The 23272-nt window shown below is 37.0% G+C and overlaps 2 protein-coding genes across 3 annotated transcripts in view; both read right to left on the reverse strand.

The window, feature by feature from the left end:
• ubash3ba (ubiquitin associated and SH3 domain containing Ba) overlaps positions 1–6698 on the reverse strand; it is a 28786-nt gene extending 22088 nt beyond the window's left edge. The window contains exon 1 of the mRNA XM_042499165.1: positions 5915–6698. Coding sequence (XP_042355099.1) covers positions 5915–6042 — 128 coding nt within the window. The 5' untranslated portion in view covers positions 6043–6698. The remainder of the gene's footprint in view (positions 1–5914) is intronic.
• Positions 6699–9793: 3095 nt separating this feature from the next.
• Positions 9794–22092, reverse strand: LOC121953024 (junctional adhesion molecule A-like). Of its 2 annotated transcripts, XM_042499941.1 has the most exons (10): positions 22012–22092; positions 21782–21889; positions 16611–16670; positions 14713–14829; positions 13251–13391; positions 11906–12108; positions 11706–11808; positions 11335–11442; positions 10094–10106; positions 9794–9899 (listed from the first exon to the last, which is right to left on the reverse strand). In XM_042499941.1, exons 2-10 carry the CDS (start codon positions 21831–21833, stop codon positions 9809–9811), a joined length of 888 nt encoding a protein of 295 aa, XP_042355875.1. In that variant the 5' UTR covers positions 21834–21889; positions 22012–22092; the 3' UTR covers positions 9794–9808. The 2 variants fall into 2 exon arrangements, with proteins under 2 accessions (XP_042355875.1, XP_042355873.1); XM_042499939.1 differs by having other exon boundaries at positions 21782–22072.
• Positions 22093–23272: the final 1180 nt, after the last annotated feature.

Below are 23272 nucleotides of genomic sequence, written 5' to 3' on the forward strand. Positions count from 1 at the left end.
TGGGACATTTTACAGAAAGTTTACTAGCACAAAGTTAATTAATGTTTAACCACTGTCACAATAAAACAAGAAGTCCCCTTCACACAAGCAGGAAAGAACACAAAGTAAGATTAGTAATCATTAAATAGCAGCAGGTTCCAAGGAATTAAAGGCACTACAAGCAAAGATATAACGTCACAACGAAGCCTGGCCATCCCTAGAGCTCTCAGAGGAAATTTGTTTCTCTCATAACAGAAGAATGCTAACTGGACCTGAACAGAGTTATTATTAAAAGGTTAAGCCACTGAGGCCATGCAAGGTTCCTACAGCTTAATGAAAGCTAGATTTAACTGTTTAAGACTTTCAGTGCCACAAATTTAAGATCAATTTTACATGAATCAAAATTAAAAAAAACAAAACAAAACAAAAAAACATTAACTGACATCAGTGATGGGCCAAATGTTTATTGTAACATAAAGCAAGACTTTTTTTGGCGCATGGCAGAAATGTAGGTGGAACAGAATTGGAAAATACAGTTTTTTAGCAGGATTTCTTGGCTATTTTGTGTCTCAGTCTGCCTGTGGGATTTCATTACCTTAATTCCATTTTGCCAAGTTTGAAAAACATTTTACCTAAAATACACTGAGCCTCTATGCATCTCCTATGATTTAAATCATACCCGATATGCTGACATAACAACAATTTTTATATATGTATATAATTTTTAAAAAAATATATATAGAGAGAGAGATATTAGATTATATATATACGATTTTAAAAGGTTGATTTTAGACAATTTAGTACGACTTACGGATATTTTAGATTAATTGATTTAATGCCTTTAAAGACATTTTAAGAATCCACAGACACCTCTAGTATTTTTTTTTTTGAGAATTGGGGGAGATTTTTTATTGTTTTTTTTTTTTCTTGTTTTTGTAGGCCAATAAAATAAATAAATGTGATCCTGTATTTGCACTGTATATTTAAAGAGATTTAACTGCAATGCTTTATTTTACAGGTCTGCAAGTTTCTTGGGAAAAAATGTAATTGGGTACTAATTATGGATATAACAGAGAAATAAGTTCTGAAACGTATTTATTTCAACACGTTTTTAAGCAATTGTTGTTATCCAGGGAAATTCCTTTTAAAGAACTACCTGAATTCAATAAAAAAGACCTCTGTGTTCCCAAACGTTTGGCTGCAGCTATGGTTAAACCAGCTAATGGAGGAGGGAGGGGGATGAAAACTTGCAAAGAAACTCTTAGTCAAACCAAAAATGATTCTTCCAGCACTCTACAGTAACCAAAAACGAAACAAACACGATGAAACTCTGTGTGTCTGTCACATCCTCGGCTGGATCAGTTTCCAAACCTGCTTCCGACTATTAGACACCATCAGACCAGGGAGAGAGACCACTGTCCATCCAGCTCCTATGTGATTACACTCGTCAATCCCTGAATGACTCAGCAGAAAATCTCCCCAATTAAAATAGAGGGGCTGTTTGTGTGTATGTGTGTGTATGTGTGTGTGTACATGATTCATGCTCCCTACTGGCTTAAAAAAACTCCTCCGACACAATGAAGCCCTTGTTCCCTGCAGCTATGACTGATAACTGATTTTGCTATTATTCCTTCTTCCTCTCCCACCAAAGTCTTGGGAAGAGCCTGACAGCAAAATGTGCAAATCAGATGGTTATTCTGAAGTTTTACATCAGTGTCTCTGAGTTGGTGGCTGAACTGAAGAGTAGAACGTGACAGTCTGCACAGTTGGAAATGTTCCAGGGGTTGGATAAACATTGCAGCTGTTTTATACAGTAGTTAGATAATCATCTGTACATTCTCCCGTCATTACCTCCGTCAAAGAGTTAATGTTTTCCATTCTGTTTGTCCGATTGTTTGTCAGCAGGATGACATAAAGACTCAGACATAAAGAAATATTGGCTCTGTTCATTTCTGCAAACCATGGATACGTTACATTTTGCACATTATATATGTGTCATATGAACGTTTGTGGTCGCATAATATAACATTTGAATTCATTTGGAGGTGGATGAACTGTTCGCTAGGCAAGGCCGCTGTTGGAGACCAACAAACAACAAAACCAGTTGGCTTTCAGTGAGTCATCACTGTGTTTCCTTGCTGCTTTTTAAGCTCCAAGCTTGGATGTTTTGTAGCGACCCTTCAGTGTTTTCCCAGCCTTTTTTATAAAACACTACAAAACACACGCAACAAATGCGTGTGTTTGTAGTGACCCATCGGCATTTTTCCCCGCAGCATTTTTGGCTCAAAATGCGGGTGTTTTGAAGAGACCCTTTGTAGTCTCCTTTGCTTTTGTAGCTGTGTATTTTGGACACCAAACATGGGTGTTTTGTACTGACTCATCTCATTTTTCCAGTAGCTTTTTAGGCGTCAAATGTGGGTGTTTTGTAACAGTCTTTCCAGCAGCTTTGTGGGCACAAAATGTGGATGTTCTGTATCACACAAAATGTGGGTGTTTTGTAGCATCCCTTAAAGTTTTTCCGCCAACTTTTTGTGCGTCACTTATGTAGCCACCTATCAGTGTTTTTCGGCTGAGAGTTTTTTACTCAGCAGTGGTGTTTTTTCTTTTGGGATTGTGCCCCAAAAACTGGATATTCATCTTTTCAAGACCATAACCAAGTGGCTTTTGTGCCTGATCCACACATTAACCACAGCAATGGTGAAACATAAATATTTGATAAATCTGCTATATAATAACGTGCAAATGTAATGTATCCGTGGTTTGCAGAAGTGTTTAATGTAATTTAAACGCTATATATTCTGGCGATGGGGTTGGAAAAATTACTGAACCAATTTTCATAAAACTTGGTGGAAGGGTGTAGCATTGGCCAAGCAAAAGCTTATTAAATTTTGAAGCTTATCCAAAGCACGAGGCAGACGCACACACAAAAAAATCATTTTTTTATAAAATTGCGAGACGGGGTGTTAGGCCTTGGCAGAGGTATGCGCTCTCCGGGTACCCTTCTAGTTGTTATTGTATCTCCACTAACATCAGACCAGACAGGCCTGAATGTAATGACGCTAAATTATTCTGCTTCATTATAATTTTATGGCTTCGATCAAAATCACAGCGTATTAGTCTGCCATCAGTAATAGATGTGAGTCTGCAAATATAGCCAACCGCAGTCTCTCATTGTGTCTGCAGCGGTTCATTAGGCAGCAGGGAAGAGAGCTGCAGACTGGAACAGTGAAAGCCTGGTTGACCTTAGCCAGCGCTGCCGAAGATAAAAAGGCTTAATTCTGGAGATACTGTATCTGTCTAGTTAAAAGAAAAAAGACTGTTCAACACTTTTGGCCTACTTAGCAAAACTGAGATAACTGCCAACAGTCATTCTGAATTTTCAGTCTCTTGTTTCACTTGGGGAGACAGTTTTACATCCTAAAACTCAGACTCTGAAACAAGTAATAGATCTGGGAGTTAATCACAGCGCTCTGAGATTACCGCCGCCGCTGACAGAGACTCAAAGTGCACTATTTCAGATTTCTTTTGTTACATGGGACACAATTCTGAGGCAGGCTGCACATACAGAAAGGCTTTTGTCGGGCTTGATATATAATGTGGGAGTCAATGACAACACCAACAATGAGAGGGGACATTATGATTATAGATTATGTGATTAGGTGGAGTTCGTACAATGAGCCGAGGCTGAGATGTAAAAACTGAGCCATGCAGAACTTTAATCAAAGTTTGATACCATTTCAGCGTCTGTGGCTGTATGTGCGTTATCAAGGCTATAGGTGTGCATGGATTCAAGCTGCTGTTGAACAGGCTTAGTTACCAGGAGAAAGACAGGTTTAGAAGGATTTTATAAGACATATGTAACAACATAAATGCTACATTCTGAATTAAGTTACTCTCCAATTCATTGACAATGCTTATGTTGCCTTGTGATCTCAAACATTTATGACGATGCCTGCTTACACTCCATTATGAAATTCTCATAAACAATCTACTATAGTCCCATTCAATAACTATGAATGATAAAACTGAGATTTCTTTTTTGAGCCCACAGTAGCAAGCAGATCTCACGTGTCATTCTTTAAAAACAATCGCATAATACATGGACTACATTCACAAGCTGACAATGCATGTTTCCTGGCAACTTCTTCTCTTAAGGATGAAAGAAAAGAGGTGATGAGGAGCACATAGGAATGCCCACAGGATCAGGCTTTCATTGAAAACCAACGAGAGCTGGCAAGGAAAATGCGTGACTCAGAAAACAGTGAGGAGCTCTTGTATTTTTCTTTTGGACACATATGTACACCCACAACACACAAAGACTGCACCTGTATGAGTGTTGCTGCTGTTTTTCTGCTACATTGGTGGTAGAAAGTAACAAAACAAAAGAAATGCTAGTGACGCTATATGAGGAAGTATATAAGTATATAAGTACTGATCAATAAGTACATGTGCTTTGTTTAAGTATTTTCAGAGGCAAATTTTGTGTTCTTTTGCTTAAGACTACACATATTTGCAGTTTCTAATAATGTTGCAAACAAAATCGTGCAGAAAAATGGACCAGAATGCAGAAAATGTGTTCGATTTTCACAATTTTCTGAGGATCCCCAAACCTCCCATTTCATGCTGCTGGCATCGTAATGTTGCTAATGATAAGTAATAATTATGCAATCATGTAAAATACAGTACTGAGGTGCCACTCTGTCTGCATATATGTATAAGTGGGTACTTTGATTTTTGACCTTTAACTACATTTTGCAAGTAATACAAACTTTTTAAAGAAATGAATGTAGGACTTTTGGGCCTACTTGTGTATTTGCATTGTTGTATTGCTAAAAGGATCCGAATACTTCTTTAACCAATGAGCTGTGGTGGAGTGTAACTAAGTACATTTACTCAAGCACTAAGTATGAGCTACATCTACTTTACTTGTGTACAAGTACCTCAAATTCATGAAAAATCTGTTACTTTATACTTTTACTCCACCACATTTCTGTGGAAAATGTTTTATTACTTCACAGTATTTATCTGACAGCTTTAGTTACTTTACAAAATAACATGCGGGTTTATAAAATATAATGATGTTTTGTTATTAATTAAATTACCCAACAGATTACCCCAGGACAGCTGAAAGATTAGCTGATTAATCAGTTAGTCAAAAAGTAATTGCCAATTACTTTTTTAGAAACATTTAAGTCTTTTATTATTATTTTTTAATAGATAATTTTGACTTTTGGGGTGGTTTTCTTTCTTCTTCTTTTTTTATAGTTTTGAAGGGGGTTTGATTTATTTCTGAGTTTTTTGCATGTGTAGTTATGAGATTTGTCTGCAGGACTGTACATTTTCTTGAGTATACTTACTTTTACTCAAGTACCATTTTCAATACAGGACTTTAACTTGTAACAGAGTATTTTCACAGGGTGGTATTAGTACTTTCACTTAAGCAGAGGATCTGAATAACTTCTTCCACCACTGACTACAAGCATTCAGTGTCCTCAGACACAAACAACCTAAGTTTTGATGCAAGTGATGTCAATGCAAGTTTATTTCAATGCATTATTTGACACCAAACTCAAGACAATGGTAAATATATCTAAATAAGTTACAAGGTAATCATTTTGTATAACCCTGCTGAAGAACATGCAGTATGGCTGTGGACTCAAAAGCAAAACTACAGCTTAAATAAGGGTTATTTGACATGACCCCATAGGCCATGTGGTCACAGCAGAGCAGACATGTAGCTTCTCCTGACCATGGTGGAGATGCTCCAGATCAGCTGCTGATGTTCATACAGACACACAAATGAGGAGGCATGAAACTTTAGAGCTAGAGAGCGGATATCAGAGATGCTGCTGGGAAGCCTGATTTAACCTCAGTATTACAGTGTGTGTGTGTGTGTGTGTGTGTGTGTCTGGGGACAGTGCAGCTGTGTACTCACGCCCTGGTCTTGGGGAAGCCCATGGTTAGCAGCACGTCCAGAGTGGACCCATGTTTGACGGTGCTCGGCCGGGTCTGGCGCTGCCTCCGCGGCGTCACTTTGGCATACAGTTCCTCTTTAGCTGCCATAACTCACTGCTCCATCGGTGTGTCAGGTCCTCGGCTCCTCTGCTGTATATTCATTTATTTCAAAATTAAAAAAAAAAAAAAGGATAGAAGCGGTGGGCTATTTAAACCACTTGAGGAAGGCGGAAGCACGTAGAAAACACCAAACCCTCCGAGGAAAAGAGCATTTTTCTGTCAAATGCTCCGAGCTGGATCAAGCTGCCTCCTGACGGCTCGCGCATAAAGTCAAAACCATCAGCAGGGGGGTCAGCCATGGGAAGTCACTCCTGCTCTCTCAGCCGTGCCCCCGAAACACAGCCCCCGACCGAGGTGAACATGTCTGCTTCCTGTCCGCCTCTCGGTCCGCTGAATGAAAATTCAGATGCTGTTTGGAGCTTCCTTTTCCACACGATGTGTTATTTATGAATGGGTCCTGAGTGAGCGGAGGTTCAGCCTGTAAAAGGTTGCAGCTCCAACTGCGCGCGGCCCCTTCAGTTAAAGAGACAGTGCACGCATTTTGTGAGAGGACAGGAAGTGTGTGCGCTTCTTAAGCGGAATGTGGCTTAAACTGAGAGGAACACGCGCTCCCGTCGGTTCCACGCGCCATCGTCACACTACCAGGCTAAAATTGATGACATTAGTTGAGGCGGTGTGATGAAAAGTGCCGAGGTAGGGCTGGACGGTGGAAAAAGTTGGTCACACTTCCTGTCTGCGACTGTGGGTGTCGACACCTCACGCATGCGCGGTGCATATAGCACAGCGAGGAGAGCAGCACGCCATCCTCAGTTGCCATAGCAACTTACAGGTGGCAAACTTTGTAAACAATGGCATGAATATATTATTTTTACGTTAAATTTGTTTTTTATGCAGCTATGTTTCCCGTTTATTCATAGTTAAGTGAGTACATTTTATTTTGAAATGTGTTTTTGGTGCGATTTTATAATGTAATATATAGGATAAAATATATATATATACACAAAGGTGGAGGAAGTACCTTAAATGTCTATATAAGCTATTTGAACAAAAGTTCAACCAGGAAATGACTTAAGTAGAAGTTAGAGTTATCCAGTAGAATAATACATGAGTAAAAGTCTTAAGTATTTAATATATTCTGTACCAAAGTATCAAAATTATTTTTATTATATTAAACGTGGTGTTAAGCAGCCTATTGAAAGTAAGAGGACAAGTAAAAATTGTTTATAAAAAACAAGTGACCCGAATTTTGAGTCAATTTCTTCGTAAGATCGTAGCTACACCTTAAAAAAGCATACATAGCACTAGAAGAGAAACAAGGTCTTTTAATTTTTTTTTTTTTACAACAAAGGATTTAGAGAACAAAATCCAGTTTTTCCTTCCTTCCCATTCCTTCATTCCCCCACAGAAAGAAATATAAAAACTCAGTTAAAGCACATTTATTCCCAAACATACCACTGCATATTTATTATTATTATTATTATTATTATTATTATCATGTTATAGATCTTAGACCAGCAGAACGACTACCCATAACTTACAGTGTTGCTGTGTACCACTGAGTCTAATCCAGGGCTACCTAAACCTAATGATAATAATTTCATTCACTGGAGTGGTCGGGCTGCAGAGCTCAGTAATATGCTTTTATATCCTTTGTCACGTAAACTACCAATCATCACCTCTAATATCTAATATGCAGCCACTCTAATACTTGTCACCAACACAAAAACAAAAAGCAGAAGTAGCAAAGATAAGCAGTTTTCACTGTAGCTTGACTGATATGCAAAGCTAAATTTTACCTCTTTGACATGAGAGTAGACTCAGGTTAACTTTTTATTAACCAATACACAAAGCAAAGTTACATTCATCAGCTGATTCTTCAGCTCTAAATTGATGATAGACAAACTCACGATATGTAATGATGTCTGACCTAATTCAAACACTTAAACACATCACCTGAGAATTTGTGGATGTCTGTGACAAATGAAAGTCCCTTTACTGTCTGGAGGTAGACAGAACTAATATTATGAACACCATGTTCAAACTGTTTGGGTAATGAATCATTATAATAAGGCTACAAACAGGCTGGTAACCAATTAAAAACGTGTTTATGCCGTCCTAATTAACCTGCACTCCTGTTTCCAATTCATCAGAAAAGTGCTGCATCACATCCAACATCCATTTACGCAATAGGACATAGTTTTGGGCGGCATATTGATGATATATTGATATTGTAATATGAGACTAGACATAACCTTAGGTTTTGGATATTGGAATTATGTAAATATTACAATAAAGGGATGTCATTTTCAGAACTGATTGTTCAAGCTGTTCTGTTATTTGCCTTTATCCACTTAGTCATATATCCACATTACTGATAATCGTTTTATTTAAAAATGTCATTCTGCAAGTATTGTATGAAAGCACCAATAGTCAACCCTGTTATACTGTCACAATATCGATAAAGGTATTTGGTTAAAAATATTGTAATATTTGATTTTGTCCATATCACACAGCACAAACACGAAGTTTACTAAACTGCTAGTCTACACTCCCACACAACGCTGCCAGACAGTATAATAAAAAATGATATGCTAAAGAGAATGTTCCAGTAAAATATCATTGTCATACAAGCAGTAGTAGTTTCTTGATAATGTCGTAAGAAGATAAGTGATTTTATTTTTGTTCTAAATTACAAATGTAAAAACTGTTTTGTTATTTACAAAAAAAAAACAAACTTAACAATCATTAATAGAAAAAGAATATTGTACAACAGTTTTGTGGTTTGTTAAAGAAAAGAAAAAAATAGAATTAAAATGTAGCTTTAAAAATTGTTATCAAGCTTTATCATACCAATGTGTCAACTGTCTTTAAAAGAGAACTAAATAAATTTAAATTCCTAGATTGCCCTCTTTAACAGAACTGGGTGTATTTGTATTCCGTTGATTTGATATATGTTTCCACGCAGACGCATCATCAGACAAAAAAAAAAAAAAATACATAGTTGAGTTTTACAGAGGCACGGAAATACAGAAGCACACACTTCAAACACAGATGGACAAAAGATCGGACTAAATTCTCATATAAAAACATATCAATGTATGACAGCTGTCTCATAGTCTGTCTGTGGTAAATTATTTCCTATAACCTTGATGCATATGAGACACTAAAGTAGACAGATCAGGTCAACGCAAACAATCACTCTGGTCTATAAAAACTGCAACTTAGGAGCAAATAAAAAGAAAGACGTCACTAAACTTCAGGGAAATCCCACGCTGAGAGACATTTAAAACCAAGGGGTTCTCCTGTCGTGGCCTTTTATTGCAGACTATACCACAAACGATGACTTCTGTTTGAATTCCCCTGAAATTAAACATATTTAAAATCAGAACTGGAACATTTAATCCTACAGCTCTCAGTGTGTTTAAAACTGAACTACAAACTATAAACTGCCCTTAAGTCAAGAGCTCAAAATACTGCTTTTTTTTGCACTGCCTACTCCCCCCGGACTCTGCAAACTTATTCTTAAACTTGATTTTAAATAATTTTAAATAATCTTTGTTTTTTTATCTTTGCACCTATTGTCTGCACTTTTGCTATTTTTAATGATTTTTTATTTAAAAATGTAAATAATTAAATAATTAATTTTGTCTTAGATATCATCTCTTTATTCTTTTATTGTAAATATGTATCCTTTATTATGTTTTATAATTTATTTCTCTGTAAAGCACTTTGAATTGTATAAAATGTGCTATAGAAATAAAGCTGCCTTGCCTTGTCTTAACCAAAAAAAACATGCCTGCCTGTGATGTAAATTTCATGGAATAACAATAATGCTTGTACTTACATCATCATCATCACCACCATACATTGATGTGGGCTGGTAGACTACGCTGGGCTTTGGTTTGCTGCAGGGAGAGTTACGAGAACATATTGATCTTGTCACAGACACAGCAGACCAGTTAAAACATGTAATCTGAGGGAAACCTGAATTTCACTGACAAAATAGTGTAAAGTCAGTCTCAAGCAGAAAAGCAGCCTTTGGATAATCTGCTCAAATACATCAGAAAGTTCAAAAGAAAAAAAATGAAACTCCTCTTACCTTTCGGTCTTCTCTGTAACAGGAAGAAAGGAAACAGCGTCAGTAGGATAAAGCACTTGGTACATTACAAAAATGCAAAAGTCTGCCTTTTTTGTTGTCACACACAGCACTGTGTCTGTCAAAAATGTGATGGTTATTCTGTATTGCTCATCCTGTATTAGGTTTCTATTATAATCTGTGGATTTTGAGAAACATAGCTTGGCTCATGTTATTCAGTTGTAGATGGTGCAATTATGAAGTTTGACTTTTTTTTTTTCTTTTTTTTTTTTTTATTGTTGCAGCTAGCCAATAGTTTTAAGATGTTGTCTTATAGTAATTTTATGACCAAAATGTTGCTTTTTTTAGTTAACTTTGTGTTGATGTTTTAGAGTTGATCACCTTCTTTAACCCTTTGAAACCTATATATATATATATGTATATATATATATATATATATATATATATATATATATATATATATATATATATATATATATATATAATTAAAATTATCAATTGCATATCTAAAATTATGCTACAGAATTATTGGAATTTTTTAAGCACCTTTTCCAGGTCTTGTTTGCATTTTCTTTTCTTTTTTTTTTTTTTTTTTTTTTTTACAAATTTTTGTTTATTTTCTTGTTGATTTTTTTTACTAATTCTTTGCTAATTTTTGGTTCATTTCTTCATTCGTTGCTCATTGCAAGTCCTGGTGAAGCAATGTTAGGGATTTCCTACAAAACACATTATAAACGTGAGGAAAGTACTTGTTGAAAACATGTAAAAAGACCGAGAACTGGCAACAAAGAACTTTCGTGTCCAGAATTTTTCGGGCAGGCCTGCTTAATGACGCGCTCGGGCCATCTTTAACATAATCCCTGCCCCGCTATATAAAAACGAAGATAGTCATTTTCATTACACTTCCATACATAAAGAAAACAGAGGACTTAAGGACTAAAGCAATGTTATTCGGTGTAAGTTCATATTAAATAGCTGCAAAGCAACACACCATCGTTAGCAGCTAACTCAGCAGCACGAAGCACACACTTCCCTCAAGCTGAAGAGCAAGCTGCAGATAATACTGCTCTTTTTCCCAAGATTTTGAAACCTAATTTTAAATATTTAGCGATTGTTTCAATAATTAAAATTCCGCTTCAGTGATTAATAACACATCTTTCCGTGGTGTGACAAACTCATCAAACACAGGAGTAAAGAAAAAACTGTGTAAATACTATGATTTCTATGTAATGTAGAAAACTCACTGGGCAGGTATCCTTTCTTGTGGGCATACCAAATGCCAAATCCCAGCAGGGCCAATAGCAGCAGAGCCACTATCACCCCAGCAACGATTCCTCCGGTGTTTAGGTCACCTTAAAGAAAACATGTAATTTGATTGTAATTTGCTCGTGCTGAATTACAATCAAAAACTGTTACAGCACGTGAATGATCAAAGGGAAACTGAAAATGAAGGCTGTATCTAAATGATTTGCATTACAGTTTATCAGTTCCTTCAGTGCAGCCAAACCTGTTAATTGTAAGAGCTGGCATGCGGCACTCTTCACCGGCTGAAACTGGTTTAAATATTACTCTGTCTTGAGTATGTCAGCTCAGGCATGTTTATGAAAGTACTTACGAACTTCCATTTTCACAGCTTTACAGCTCTGCGGAGGACCTGCGTCATTGTAAGCCTCACAGTAGTACTGAGCTGTGTCCATCTTGGATGCAGCGGGAAACTCCTAAACAGACAGACAAGGTGTATTTTTAATTTTAGAGGCCACTGGGGACCACAACTGTGAGAGTAAAAATGGTGAAAAGTTAAAGGTTGTTGCTGACCAGGTTGCCATTGTCCTGATTTAGCTTGTAGGTGAAATTCTTGAAGCCAGCAATCTTGCTAGGTTCAGGGGGCAGAAGGGTGTTGTCTTTGTACCACCTGTATTTGGGCGCAGGTGACCCATCGCTGTCGTGGCAGGACAACAGGGCTGGCTTGCCCGTTGTCACCGAGGTGGGGATCCTACATAAGGGCTTAGATGGAGGGACTGCGGGACACGACATTTAGTTTTTAGGTCGTCTCCACATGTACAGTAATACATAACTTCCATTGCAGTAAAGAAACTTTAAACAAATAAGTTTACATAAGGCTTAGGTGGTATGTACTTTTTCATATATATATCTTCCTGGAATTTTACCAGGATATACGGTTTATGACGGTATCAGTGCGCGGTGCCCCCCGCTTAGCCGACCGGTGTGTTTGCTACATTTTGCAGGCCGTCTTGCCATTTTCGGTCTACTCAATGCATAATACACTCACGACATGTCAAGCAAAGGTAATACTCTCACACTGTACACTGTACTCTCACATGTTCCTTTTTTTTCGCCTCATGGAAACGGTTGGGTTTTTTTTTCTAGCACCCATGTTAGGCAGCCACACTGGCAACATAAGCAGCACCACTTAGGCAAGGCTCAACTGCTTCTCAGCTGCAGCACAACTACAGACGCACAGTTTTTTAGCAAAAAATGACCAAAAATAGACAAAGAAATGGTCTTGTGATGATCACCTTTTACTTCACTAACAATGTCATTATTTGTCACAGACATGAGGAAACACATTTGTAGCTGTTTGCTAAACCTTTCCTGTTTCTGTTTCAAAATAAAAACTCTCTGACAATGTATCTCTTGACAGAATCCCTTCCGTTGTTGACACAAGGCATTTTTACTGTAAAATTTGCAGGACCGTGTTGTTGACAATTCAGTAGGTTACTCAGCTTTATAAATGAATGGAATATGTGTTATTAGTTGTGGAAATACAGTAGTTACAGCAGCAGGCAGCTTTGTAGCAACCGCACTAATAAATGCTGCCAATGTGAACACATGCTGCTCACACATGCAGAGTGACCCGAGCATAACCTCCAGGGCGAGTGATGTGCACTGCATCACTGCAAAAATCCTTATTACAGCCTCTCCGGTATTAAGTGAATAAAAAGATGAGGGTTCGTATTTTTGACAGTATGTAAAATAACACAATTGGAATTTCTAAATATTCTGGTATACCGTAATAACCTGATACCACCCTTGTCTAGTTTACATCACAATATGAGTCATTTTATGGTACGGATTTGTGTCCAGGTGGATTATATATGAAAAGTTGTGCTTGCAAAATGTAATTACAAAGGATCCTCACCCAGAACAGTCAGCTTCACTGCGACTTCCCCAAACTGGCCGTTGCCGGACACCTCACAGTTATACACTCCATTATCCTGTCGGGTCACTTTGCTGAATCGCAGATTATCACCGTACATTGTCACTCGGTTGCCATACGACGCTGTGGGAGAGTGGCAGCGTTACACGTCAGATTCAGAAGTATTCAGAGAGCCCATACTGTACCCCTGCTGAAGCTGCCCAGTCCTCTCAGTTTGTTGTCTAATAAAAGAAAATGTTAGGAAACTTTTCTCTGAGGGACAGGCGATCATCACCAAGTGTCGTATTGCTATTTAAAATCTGCAGCTGCTTCTAGCTGATATGCACGTCACCTAATTCTGCAACCACACAATGTATTTAGGAATTATGTATCATACCATGTTAGGTCATACAGTATAGGCCAAAAGAACAACAAATTTGCAAACAACTGTAGGAAGACGGTATGGGAATTTTTAAAAAGAAAAGGAGAAGTGTTTTGAAAATGATTTAAAATAGTGGAAAATACAAAACCATGGGTGTGGCTTACTAGAGGTCAACTGATATTGGTTTTTCAGGGCTGATACCGATTATTAGTACTTAATGAGTCCGATAACTGATATTTGGAAGCGATATGAATTTACAATAACAATGAAAATATTTCTGTCAAAACTTTAGAATTTGGAATATAGGAAACTGTCAACATCATACAGCAAGTTCCCAGCAGCTTTTTTTCATAAAGTTCAGTAAAAAATTTACTTAAAATAGGAATGAATAAAAATAGCTCCCTGGGGTTTCACAAAGTAAAAGTCCCTCCTATGCTGACACTTTCTTTGCACGTATTGCAGACTGCTTTCCCTGGTGTTGGTTGAGTGTAATACACACACCTTTTCATTAATTAATTTTACCAGCGATTATTAAAATAAAACATTGATACAATTAATCAGCAAAATGCCATAAATCAGAGCCGATGATCGGCCAGGCCGATAATCTGTCAACCCCTATTGCCTACAGAATAATAATAATAATACATTTATTTATAGAGCTCTTCTCACAATGCTCAAAGACAGATATTGTGTTGGCCAGGAGACAGAAGACTTTTGTTCTACACCTCACAGCTCAGGAGCTGTAAGAACGTAAGATGCTTTAGAAATTGTGACGCTGCTGTGGGTGCAAACACCAAACATCAGTTCTTCCTTGACCCAACTTCAATTAATCAGTCATTTATTTGTCACGTAAAATCATACAAGGTAAAACTCCAGCTCCTTCAACGTGTGCATGGAAACTTAGTCCTTTTCTGTCTCTTCTTACATTAAATGCTGCTGCGGAAATTTCCACCAAATTCATTAAAATCTTTGAAAGTTGTTTTTTGAAATATTATTCCAACTAACAGAGAGACAGATGAATAGGATGAAAAACTTCCTGGACATATGTCTACAAAAGCAAACAAAGACTGTGAATGTACTTACATGTCGGTTTCCCTTTAAAGATCACATACTTCTGTGAGCCTCTTTGGTCCATAACTTTCCACTCAACTCTGGCTTCTGAACCAAAGTCAGCTGAATGCGAGCATGTAAGGTCAGCCCCTGAAATAACAGAGGTCACAATTACAATTATGTAATACAAAATGAAAAAAGTATTATCAAAACAAAAAAAAAGTTAAGTTCTGCATGTTCTCGATGATTTTTTTAAAAAAAAGTCCTCTCATACTCTCTTAGGACATCGTGAGTCAAAATGACAGACATAATTTACTTCTGCATTAAGACATTTAAATATAACCTTTACAATGTAAAAAAACAATCAGTGCTAAGCCAGCTCCTTCAGAATGTTGCAATATAGCGATTGCAACAATTAAAACAAATGCAACAAATCTCTGTGAATTCTGTGCAGTCTTGCAATGTAGTCTAATCACCACCACTTCTGCAAAATTGAGAAATTGTTGGAGTTTGCCGTGAGTTTGCAAGTCTTGCAGTCTCCTGTATAACGTCACCAAATTCACTTCCTTGTTTCTGGTTGTGAAAAATCAGACATGTGCAACACGAGTGGCTCACATTTACCAACAAAGATTACTGCTGAAGACCATGGCAGGCAACTCACCGATGTTCTGTACAAATGTGGGGATAAACTGTTGTGCATTGTGTGCAATATCGTGGTGGCACACAAACGACATTAATTGATTCTATCACAGGAAACACACAGAGAATAGCTCAAACTCCTGGACAACAAAAAAGGCGAATCACCACGACTAAAGCTGTTGCAGCCAGATCTATAGCATATGCTGAAAGAATAAAGGTGAGTTCAATCAAATATGCATTGTCAGAGGTAATGTTAGTGTAGCATAAATCACAAACTCAGAAAAGTGCTGTTATATTCTCACTGGAACAAGCTGGCCCACAATGCCATCGCAAAAATGAATGAATAAATAAATAAATAAATAAATAAGCCTAAAAATATTGTAACATGCATTGCAGTTTTTTTTTAGAAAAGCTGCCATGAAATCAGGCATTTTTGGCTACAACAATACCAAAAATAGCCAGAGAAATCCTGGAGGGACTGCTAAACCACATGGACATGTCTGTGCACTCCTAAGACTTTCAAGTCTTCCACAGACTTCCCGATAAGCAGATCCAACCAAGCAGATTTATAACCAAAAACAGCAAATCATGGAAAATGATCACTGGTAATTTGTCACCAAAGAGCTTTTGTCATGTTGAAACTGACAAAAAGAAGATGCAAAAAACTGGTGGGGAATATGTAGCGACAGTTTACAACACGTCACAGTATAACCAGCTCTATCCAAAAGGGAGAAAATCCTGTGTGTGAGGAATCAAAATGCTGTAATAACGGCCAAATTATGTAAAAATAACCCAATTTATAGACAGAGGTTTTCAAAAAGGATGCATGCTGTGCACATGCACAATCTAACTTTGTTCAGCTCTAGGGTCTCACAGGTAACAGCAAAGAATGAACAAACAGAGCCTTTGCATGTGCCGTGTTGTGCTCCACCTTATAAAAAAGTACTAGAAGCTATGGCGGTTATGGACATAACAGTGGACATTTCGAAAAAATCCAGCCGGTTGCTAAATAAAGGCTCGGTTATATTCTGTTTTTTTTTTTTTCAGTAACACACATTTAGCAAAGCCATTTCCGTTGCAAAAAATCACTCTATCACAGAGAGAATTTAAGCTTGCCAGCAGAAATAACTGTACAGTAACAGCCACCTTTTCAGCAATGAGACAAAGCCACCCTTCCCATCTTGGCTCATAGGAACAGCATGAACAGAGTGGAAACAATTATTTTGGGACATGTAATTAAGGCATACAATGGCTCCTCTACATTCAAATATTTTTTTATTTTCAGGACTCACCTATATTCTCTTTCACCCGCACATCTGCGTTTTTGGTGGTGACGGTAAAGCCACTTACACCTGGACACACAGAGATTAAAATAAAACATGTAATTAGACTTTGCTGTCATTTTAACACATCACCGTAATTTACATTAGTGAAAAGATATTACAGCAAGTTAGACAAACATAACATGCATACATGACTTATTGTACACATTAAAGGTTAGTTACAAGACTGATTCAGTTATGTTTTATATGTGAATGTTTTTGTTGGATTTTACTTAACACATAAATAGCTGTACACACAGCATGAAAACATCTAGAAACTCAAGAACATCTACTCCAGTGCTTTGCACACACACCATAAAATCCATTAAAAAATATAATAATGAAAATGAAAAGAAACAAAATTAGATTGACCCACAAATATTGGCGTTAATGACAATAGACAAAATAAACAGACATTCCAACAAAGAAAAGTAAAAATAACTACACAAACAATGCAAATCAGCTGCACAAAAAATGACAAATAAGTGAACAAATAAAAATAGTAATAACTTAAAAAAAAAAAAAAAAAAATCACAGGGCAATTGTAATCATTTATTCAACAGGGAGCTTCTCAACATATAGTAGGAACGGTTGCCAAAGCTTTTTGAATTGTTGTTCCACTTTGAGATGAGCCACCATGTCCATCACCCATCGCCTATGAGAAGGGGGTACCGACTTTTTCCATTTTAGCAGGATAGTCCGCCGTGCCAGAAGTGTGGCGAAGGCCACTGCTGTGACATGGGTGGCTGAAATCCTACAGTCTAGTGGCACCACACCAAATAAGGCTGTGACAGGGTTCGGTTGAATTGTTAATTCCCACACTGTAGTGATTGTGTCAAAAACCCCTTCCCAAAAGTTTTTTAGCCTTGGGCAGCTCCAAAACATATGGCTAAGGGTGCCTGGGTCACATTTACACCTAGGACGATTCAGTTATGTTTTGATGTAAAATTCCCTCTAAGCATAACACACATCCATCCCCATAACTTCAAAAAGGATGCTGAGTCTGAATTTCACTTCCTTTAAATACAGCTGTTGCTTTCAGTGCTGATGGATGTGATTATTAAGTGAGTGGCTGCACAGACATCTCTGTGGGTGTAGCAGCAGCACCCATCAGACATTCATGTAGTAATTACTGGGCTCTCACTACACTATAAAATTTAACATTTTATAACTCATGAATGATAAGAGATTTAAAAAAAAAAAAGTCTGCATATTCCACAAGTAGGAGATCTGCTTTCTATCAGGAAATCCTGAGATTTCATGTGGAATATGAACAGCTGGAGGCCTGTGTGTTTGGTCTCACTCATATGAGATTAAGGCTGTGTGAGATTAAAAAAAATGTCTTGTAATATTAATAAGGATGAACTAAAAGCTGCAGCAGACATTAAAGACCGGTAGGACGAAGGATCATTTAGTTTGGGTGGAGAACTATTCTAAAAAAATATTATTATCAGAAAATAACATGTGTGATTGAGGATCTGCTTGGTCTGCTTTGAAAAGTGGAGTCATGAACACTCGACAACTACATGGCAGACAGGTGTAGGTCAGACAGTGACTAATGGGAGAAAAACATTATAATCAAAATAAAGTAGTAGGGTTGTAACGGCATCAGATTTTCACGAGACAATATTGTTGTTTGCCAGTATTATAAAATTATTATTATTATCAATCTCAATTATCCTAAAATGAGTGAGAATAAATGGTTTCTTTTTTGAGAAAAACAAATGTTTTATTACTACAATTGACACTTTAAATCATTTATTTAAATGGAGGTATAAATTTAAATAACTAAAATAAACAAGAGATTCTTCATTCAGTTGCATTTTTTTAATACTGCAGATAAACAAGTATAGACAGTATGGTAACTGTCAATTTTCACACAACTGTAAACACTGAAACCCCACAAAGTAGCAATTTCATCAAATTTACCTGAATAATTTTAGTGCTACTTTAAAGAGGTGAGGCCTAGTCTAGTCCCAAGTCCTAAACTTTAATTCAAGAGGTTTATTGTCATTTGCACAGTAAAAACACAGTGGTTTACGCCATACAACGATATTCTTTATTGCCAGTCTCCCTTCATGCAAAACAATAATAAAATCAGAATGCAAGCTATATTAAAAATTAAATGAGCTCAGACAAAGAACTACATAAAAAAACGTTTTGCGTCCAAAAACAAGTCACAGTGTGCTCTTTTTCAACAAAGGTAATTTGGCCATTTTAACAATAGAACAATATTATATTAAGTTTACTTATATCTTGGAAGCTTTTTAAAAGAAGCAAAGAGTATTTATTCTTTAAGACGGGTTAGTTAAAAGTAACGCAACTGAACTTATTAAAAGGTAGCATCGCCAATGCACTTTTATAGCATAAAGTACTATTAACCAGCACAACAACAGAGTGAATATTTTCTGTTTCTGTCCTGTCTTGTTGTATTTAACTTATTCAATATATCGGAAAATGCCTCGAACCTTTTCTTTACAAATCAGTAAGAAAACTTTCGGTAAGACTATTCTTCTTTTATAGTGATATTGTATGTTCACGCATGTTTTGTGTCTAAAAGAAATAAAAGATGAATGAAAACATTTGTACATTTAGGAAAATAAATCCATTCATGACACAACTTTTAAATAACATTCTTCTTTTTCACAAGTCACTGGTGTTAAAGTCCATGTCGACTTGCAAGTCTTTATTGATTTTGTAACTTCAAGTCTAAAGTTATCAAATAATGATTCTAGTCTGACACCTCTGCTGCTTAACCAACAACTGATTTAATAAGTAATTAATCATTTTGAACCATTCTCATGCAAAAATGCCAGAGTTTAAATGCAAAATTTAGATATTTACTAGACTTCCTTGTCTTCCATGAAGGTAAACTGAATAATCACTGAATATTTTAGTTTTGAACTGTTTGAAAGCATGCTCTCAAAGCTCAGAGGACAACAGTTTGGCATTGTGATAAAGATCACACTGCTTGTCAAACACTCAGCGCATGCCTGTAAGCTATCATCAAGGTGTGGACAAACAAATGAAAAAAGAAGCGGCTCATTCCTGTCTAGTGAGCCAGAACACTTCCGCTGAAACTGTCAACAGTAGCTGAAACTGGGTCTTCTCACAGCACGGCCGACACATGACTAACTAAATTATTGATGCAGGCAAACACAGGCCTGTCTGTTTCATTATATTTGTATTTATCGCACCGCTTAACATCACATACACCACACTGCCATTACTTTAAGTGTTGGTAATTACACAATTTAACTGCTACCTTGTTGTGGGGCAAGTCTATGTAAGCTGTAACTGTAGAGAACAGCAGCAGGGGCCAGTTAATTATTAAATGTGTCATTCATGGCGAACATCGCCAAACTTATTACAAGATGAAAATAAACAAATTCGCAAGGCTTTTAATCAATGTGTGCGCTAACAAAAAACTTACACTGTTAATAAAAATTCACAAATAGATTTTTTTTTGTAACTTCTTAAATGACATTCAGACTTTCTCAATGTTTCTCACGGGCAGTCTCAGCTGAGATAAGGCACGAGGGTCATAGTTTTGGTTTGGGGAGATAAGCCTTCAGTGTAAAATGAAACCAGAGCACTACATGACTTCTTTGTTTGCACATCTTACTTTGAATACATGTGGATTGGAGAGTCATGGGAATTTAAAGCCAGACTGTAAATTTCTCCTCTCATTGCAAAATAAAAGTGTTGTCCAGAGTCCATTACATTCAGCAGACTGTGCTGCAGGTGAACTGATGCGATAAACAGTAGTCAGCCTGGAAAGCATCTGGAAGAAATCCTCCTTTTTCAAGACACAACGTGACATCGTAGTCTAACTACTGTGCCTTGTGGCCTAAAACCATGTTGTATCACATGCAAAATGTTTGTAGTTGAAGTGTTTGAGTTAGCTCAGAGTAAACTAATTATTCTGTACAATTCAAAATGCTCATGAAAATCCTCACACCGAAACAAATCAAAACTGTAAATTTCATGCTGCAAGTTTATAGATATGACATAATATTGTCAGCAACGTTCTTAAAAAGTATGTAATGTTTTAGAATATGACATGATCAATAAGCAGGGCATACTTTGAGGTTACTCACTGGAAATAATGGACTATCCAGCTACAAATAAAATCGAAATACCCTGATCGTATGATGAGTGCGAGTTGGATATTTGAAAATAACGGACTGCTTGTTACTTTTTTTGAGGGGATGGGGGGATGCAACACTGGATAGGCACTAATTCTTCTGCCATTCTTCTGACATTAAACTTAATAATACAAAATTGAAAAAAAATAAATACATAACAAATAAAAAGAAATAAATAAAGTCACGCCCCAGCTAACCCCCTACTCTGATAAATACAGAACAGTCCCTGAGTATCGCAAAAATCAATCGAAAGCATAAATTTAATATAGGCCCAAATTTATGGATCTTTACTGTGCTGAAAAGTGAGTGGAAAGCTAAAAAAAATGGGCTGTATTCTTAATATGATGCAATGGAAATTAACCCATTTGGGACCTTTAATGTGCTCATCACTGATCTAATTTTGGCCTTACTGAACCTCATTCTGCTTTCATATCATATTCCTAGATATGTGTAAAGGCCACTACAGGAACAAGAATATGGGACTAGTGATGAGTAGGTACAAAGTCTCTCGTTTTTAGTATTCTTCATATATTCATCATCAGGTTACAGTTATTACAAAACAGAGGGAAGTAATAAACATATCTTCCTTGTTTCAGTGCTTACTGGTTTGCCAGCTGCTCCAACTTTCAGGGCGTATGACTTCATTTTTTATCATTTAATTTTAATGAAACGTTAAAGTAAAAGTTTTAAACATTCTAAAACTTGTAGACAGCAAATTTGACAACTATTTTTGTCAACTTCACTTTATCATGTTGCTGAGCTGACATAAGCAGGAGAGCAGGACAGGCCAGCAGATTTCCGGGAGCAGGCCCGAGGTTCACTTTGGAGATGATTAGCAACAACAACTGCTTCAACTACTCATTTAACATTTAGGGACATAATTACTATCAGGTGTTATTTTTATTGTTGTTGCGAAAACTGTGCATTAAGAAAGACTCGCACGCGTTGACTTTCCTCAAACAGAAATTAATATATGTTGCCAAAACCACTCACCTGTCGCTGCTAAACAGAACAAAGCCACCGAAACCAACCCGCTGACAAACATGTCGACCGCTGTAGTCCGTCACTGCCACACAACGGCGTCCCCTCTGAACAATACTCCTGGAAAGTGAACAAAAACTCCCAAAATCTTCCTTGCGTCGAATAAACAAGCAGTTTTTTCTTTTTCCAAATGTGTCTTCACTGTATCAACGTTTTCATGTGAAACAGTCGTTTGCTCTCACCTGAGGAAGTCCGCCCAGGGGACAACAAGCGAGGTGACTTCTGGTAACCGGATCCTCTCAGGTACATGGAAAAAAACAGGTTTGACAAGTGTTGCGTTCATGTGATGTCGGAATGACGACTTCCTTACTGGGAGAATTCACATGTACGGCCTCTCATATCAGAAAAACAACTCGGAGAATTTTATAATACGAGCTGCCTACTTGATGCCACAAATAAATACATTTGGCGGGCCAAAGTCAATGTTTGGTCAGTACTAAGAAACTTCTGTTTAATTATTCAAGTAGAAAATATCAATTTGTAAAGTGTAACATTGTAGAGTAACCTAGATTAGTGAAAAAAAATATATACATATTTCGTTATAGCTTTCATGTTGTTCCCACTTTACGACCACAAAGCACATTAACAGAATGAAATCGGAAGAAAGACGTAACATCTCGGAAAATCCGATTCAGACATCACATGAACGCAGCGGAAGAAAACTTATAAAGCATATTAACATAGAGAGGAAACAGTGGTATGTCGGTCTTTAATTTGCCCCACAGTATTGTACATAGACACAGGCCAGGTTAGGGACAGATCTTTAAACTCTCCAACACTGTGACACTGATTTTTACATTCTTGAATTAACTTGGTACATGATGAATCAGTTAGTTTTCTATCATGTGCACTTGCTCATCCTTGATATCATAACAGAAGTGAAACTTTTACGCATTCATGAATCAGAGTCATGTGGCATTCGGATTTTTTTAAAAACTGTGATGAAAACACATTAACTTATCATACGTTTGGAAACAACAACAGTAAGCCCACATACCATAATTTATTATGAGCTTTGATTTTTATTAATTTCCTCATAAAATAGCAACAAAATATTCAGTGACATCAGTGGCAAATACTTAGGGACTGTTCATTAATTATGAGAGGGGAAAGGGTGGTGCAAAGCAGGGGGAGGCACTCCAAATATTTTTTTTTACGCTCTGGGGAAGGAGTTATGTTTTATAATTGGGCTTAGGGGAAGGACTTTAACTTCAAATGGTCATATTTTGTATTAATTTTAAATACCCAAAGAACCCACAACCCCACAAGTAGGTTTTAAAGGCATGTTTTCATTCAAAAAAATCTCAAAAATCACACCATTTATCATGGCCAGAAACTGTGAACTATGGTTAGTTATGATAAAGGAAGGGTCATGTATTTTCCCCCCATCACAAAGGAGGATCAAAGAAAAATACCTGTAGCTCTGGAAAGGTCCATGTTATA

This window comes from Plectropomus leopardus, chromosome 13, assembly GCF_008729295.1.
Source record: "Plectropomus leopardus isolate mb chromosome 13, YSFRI_Pleo_2.0, whole genome shotgun sequence".
Lineage (NCBI taxonomy): Eukaryota > Metazoa > Chordata > Actinopteri > Perciformes > Serranidae > Plectropomus > Plectropomus leopardus.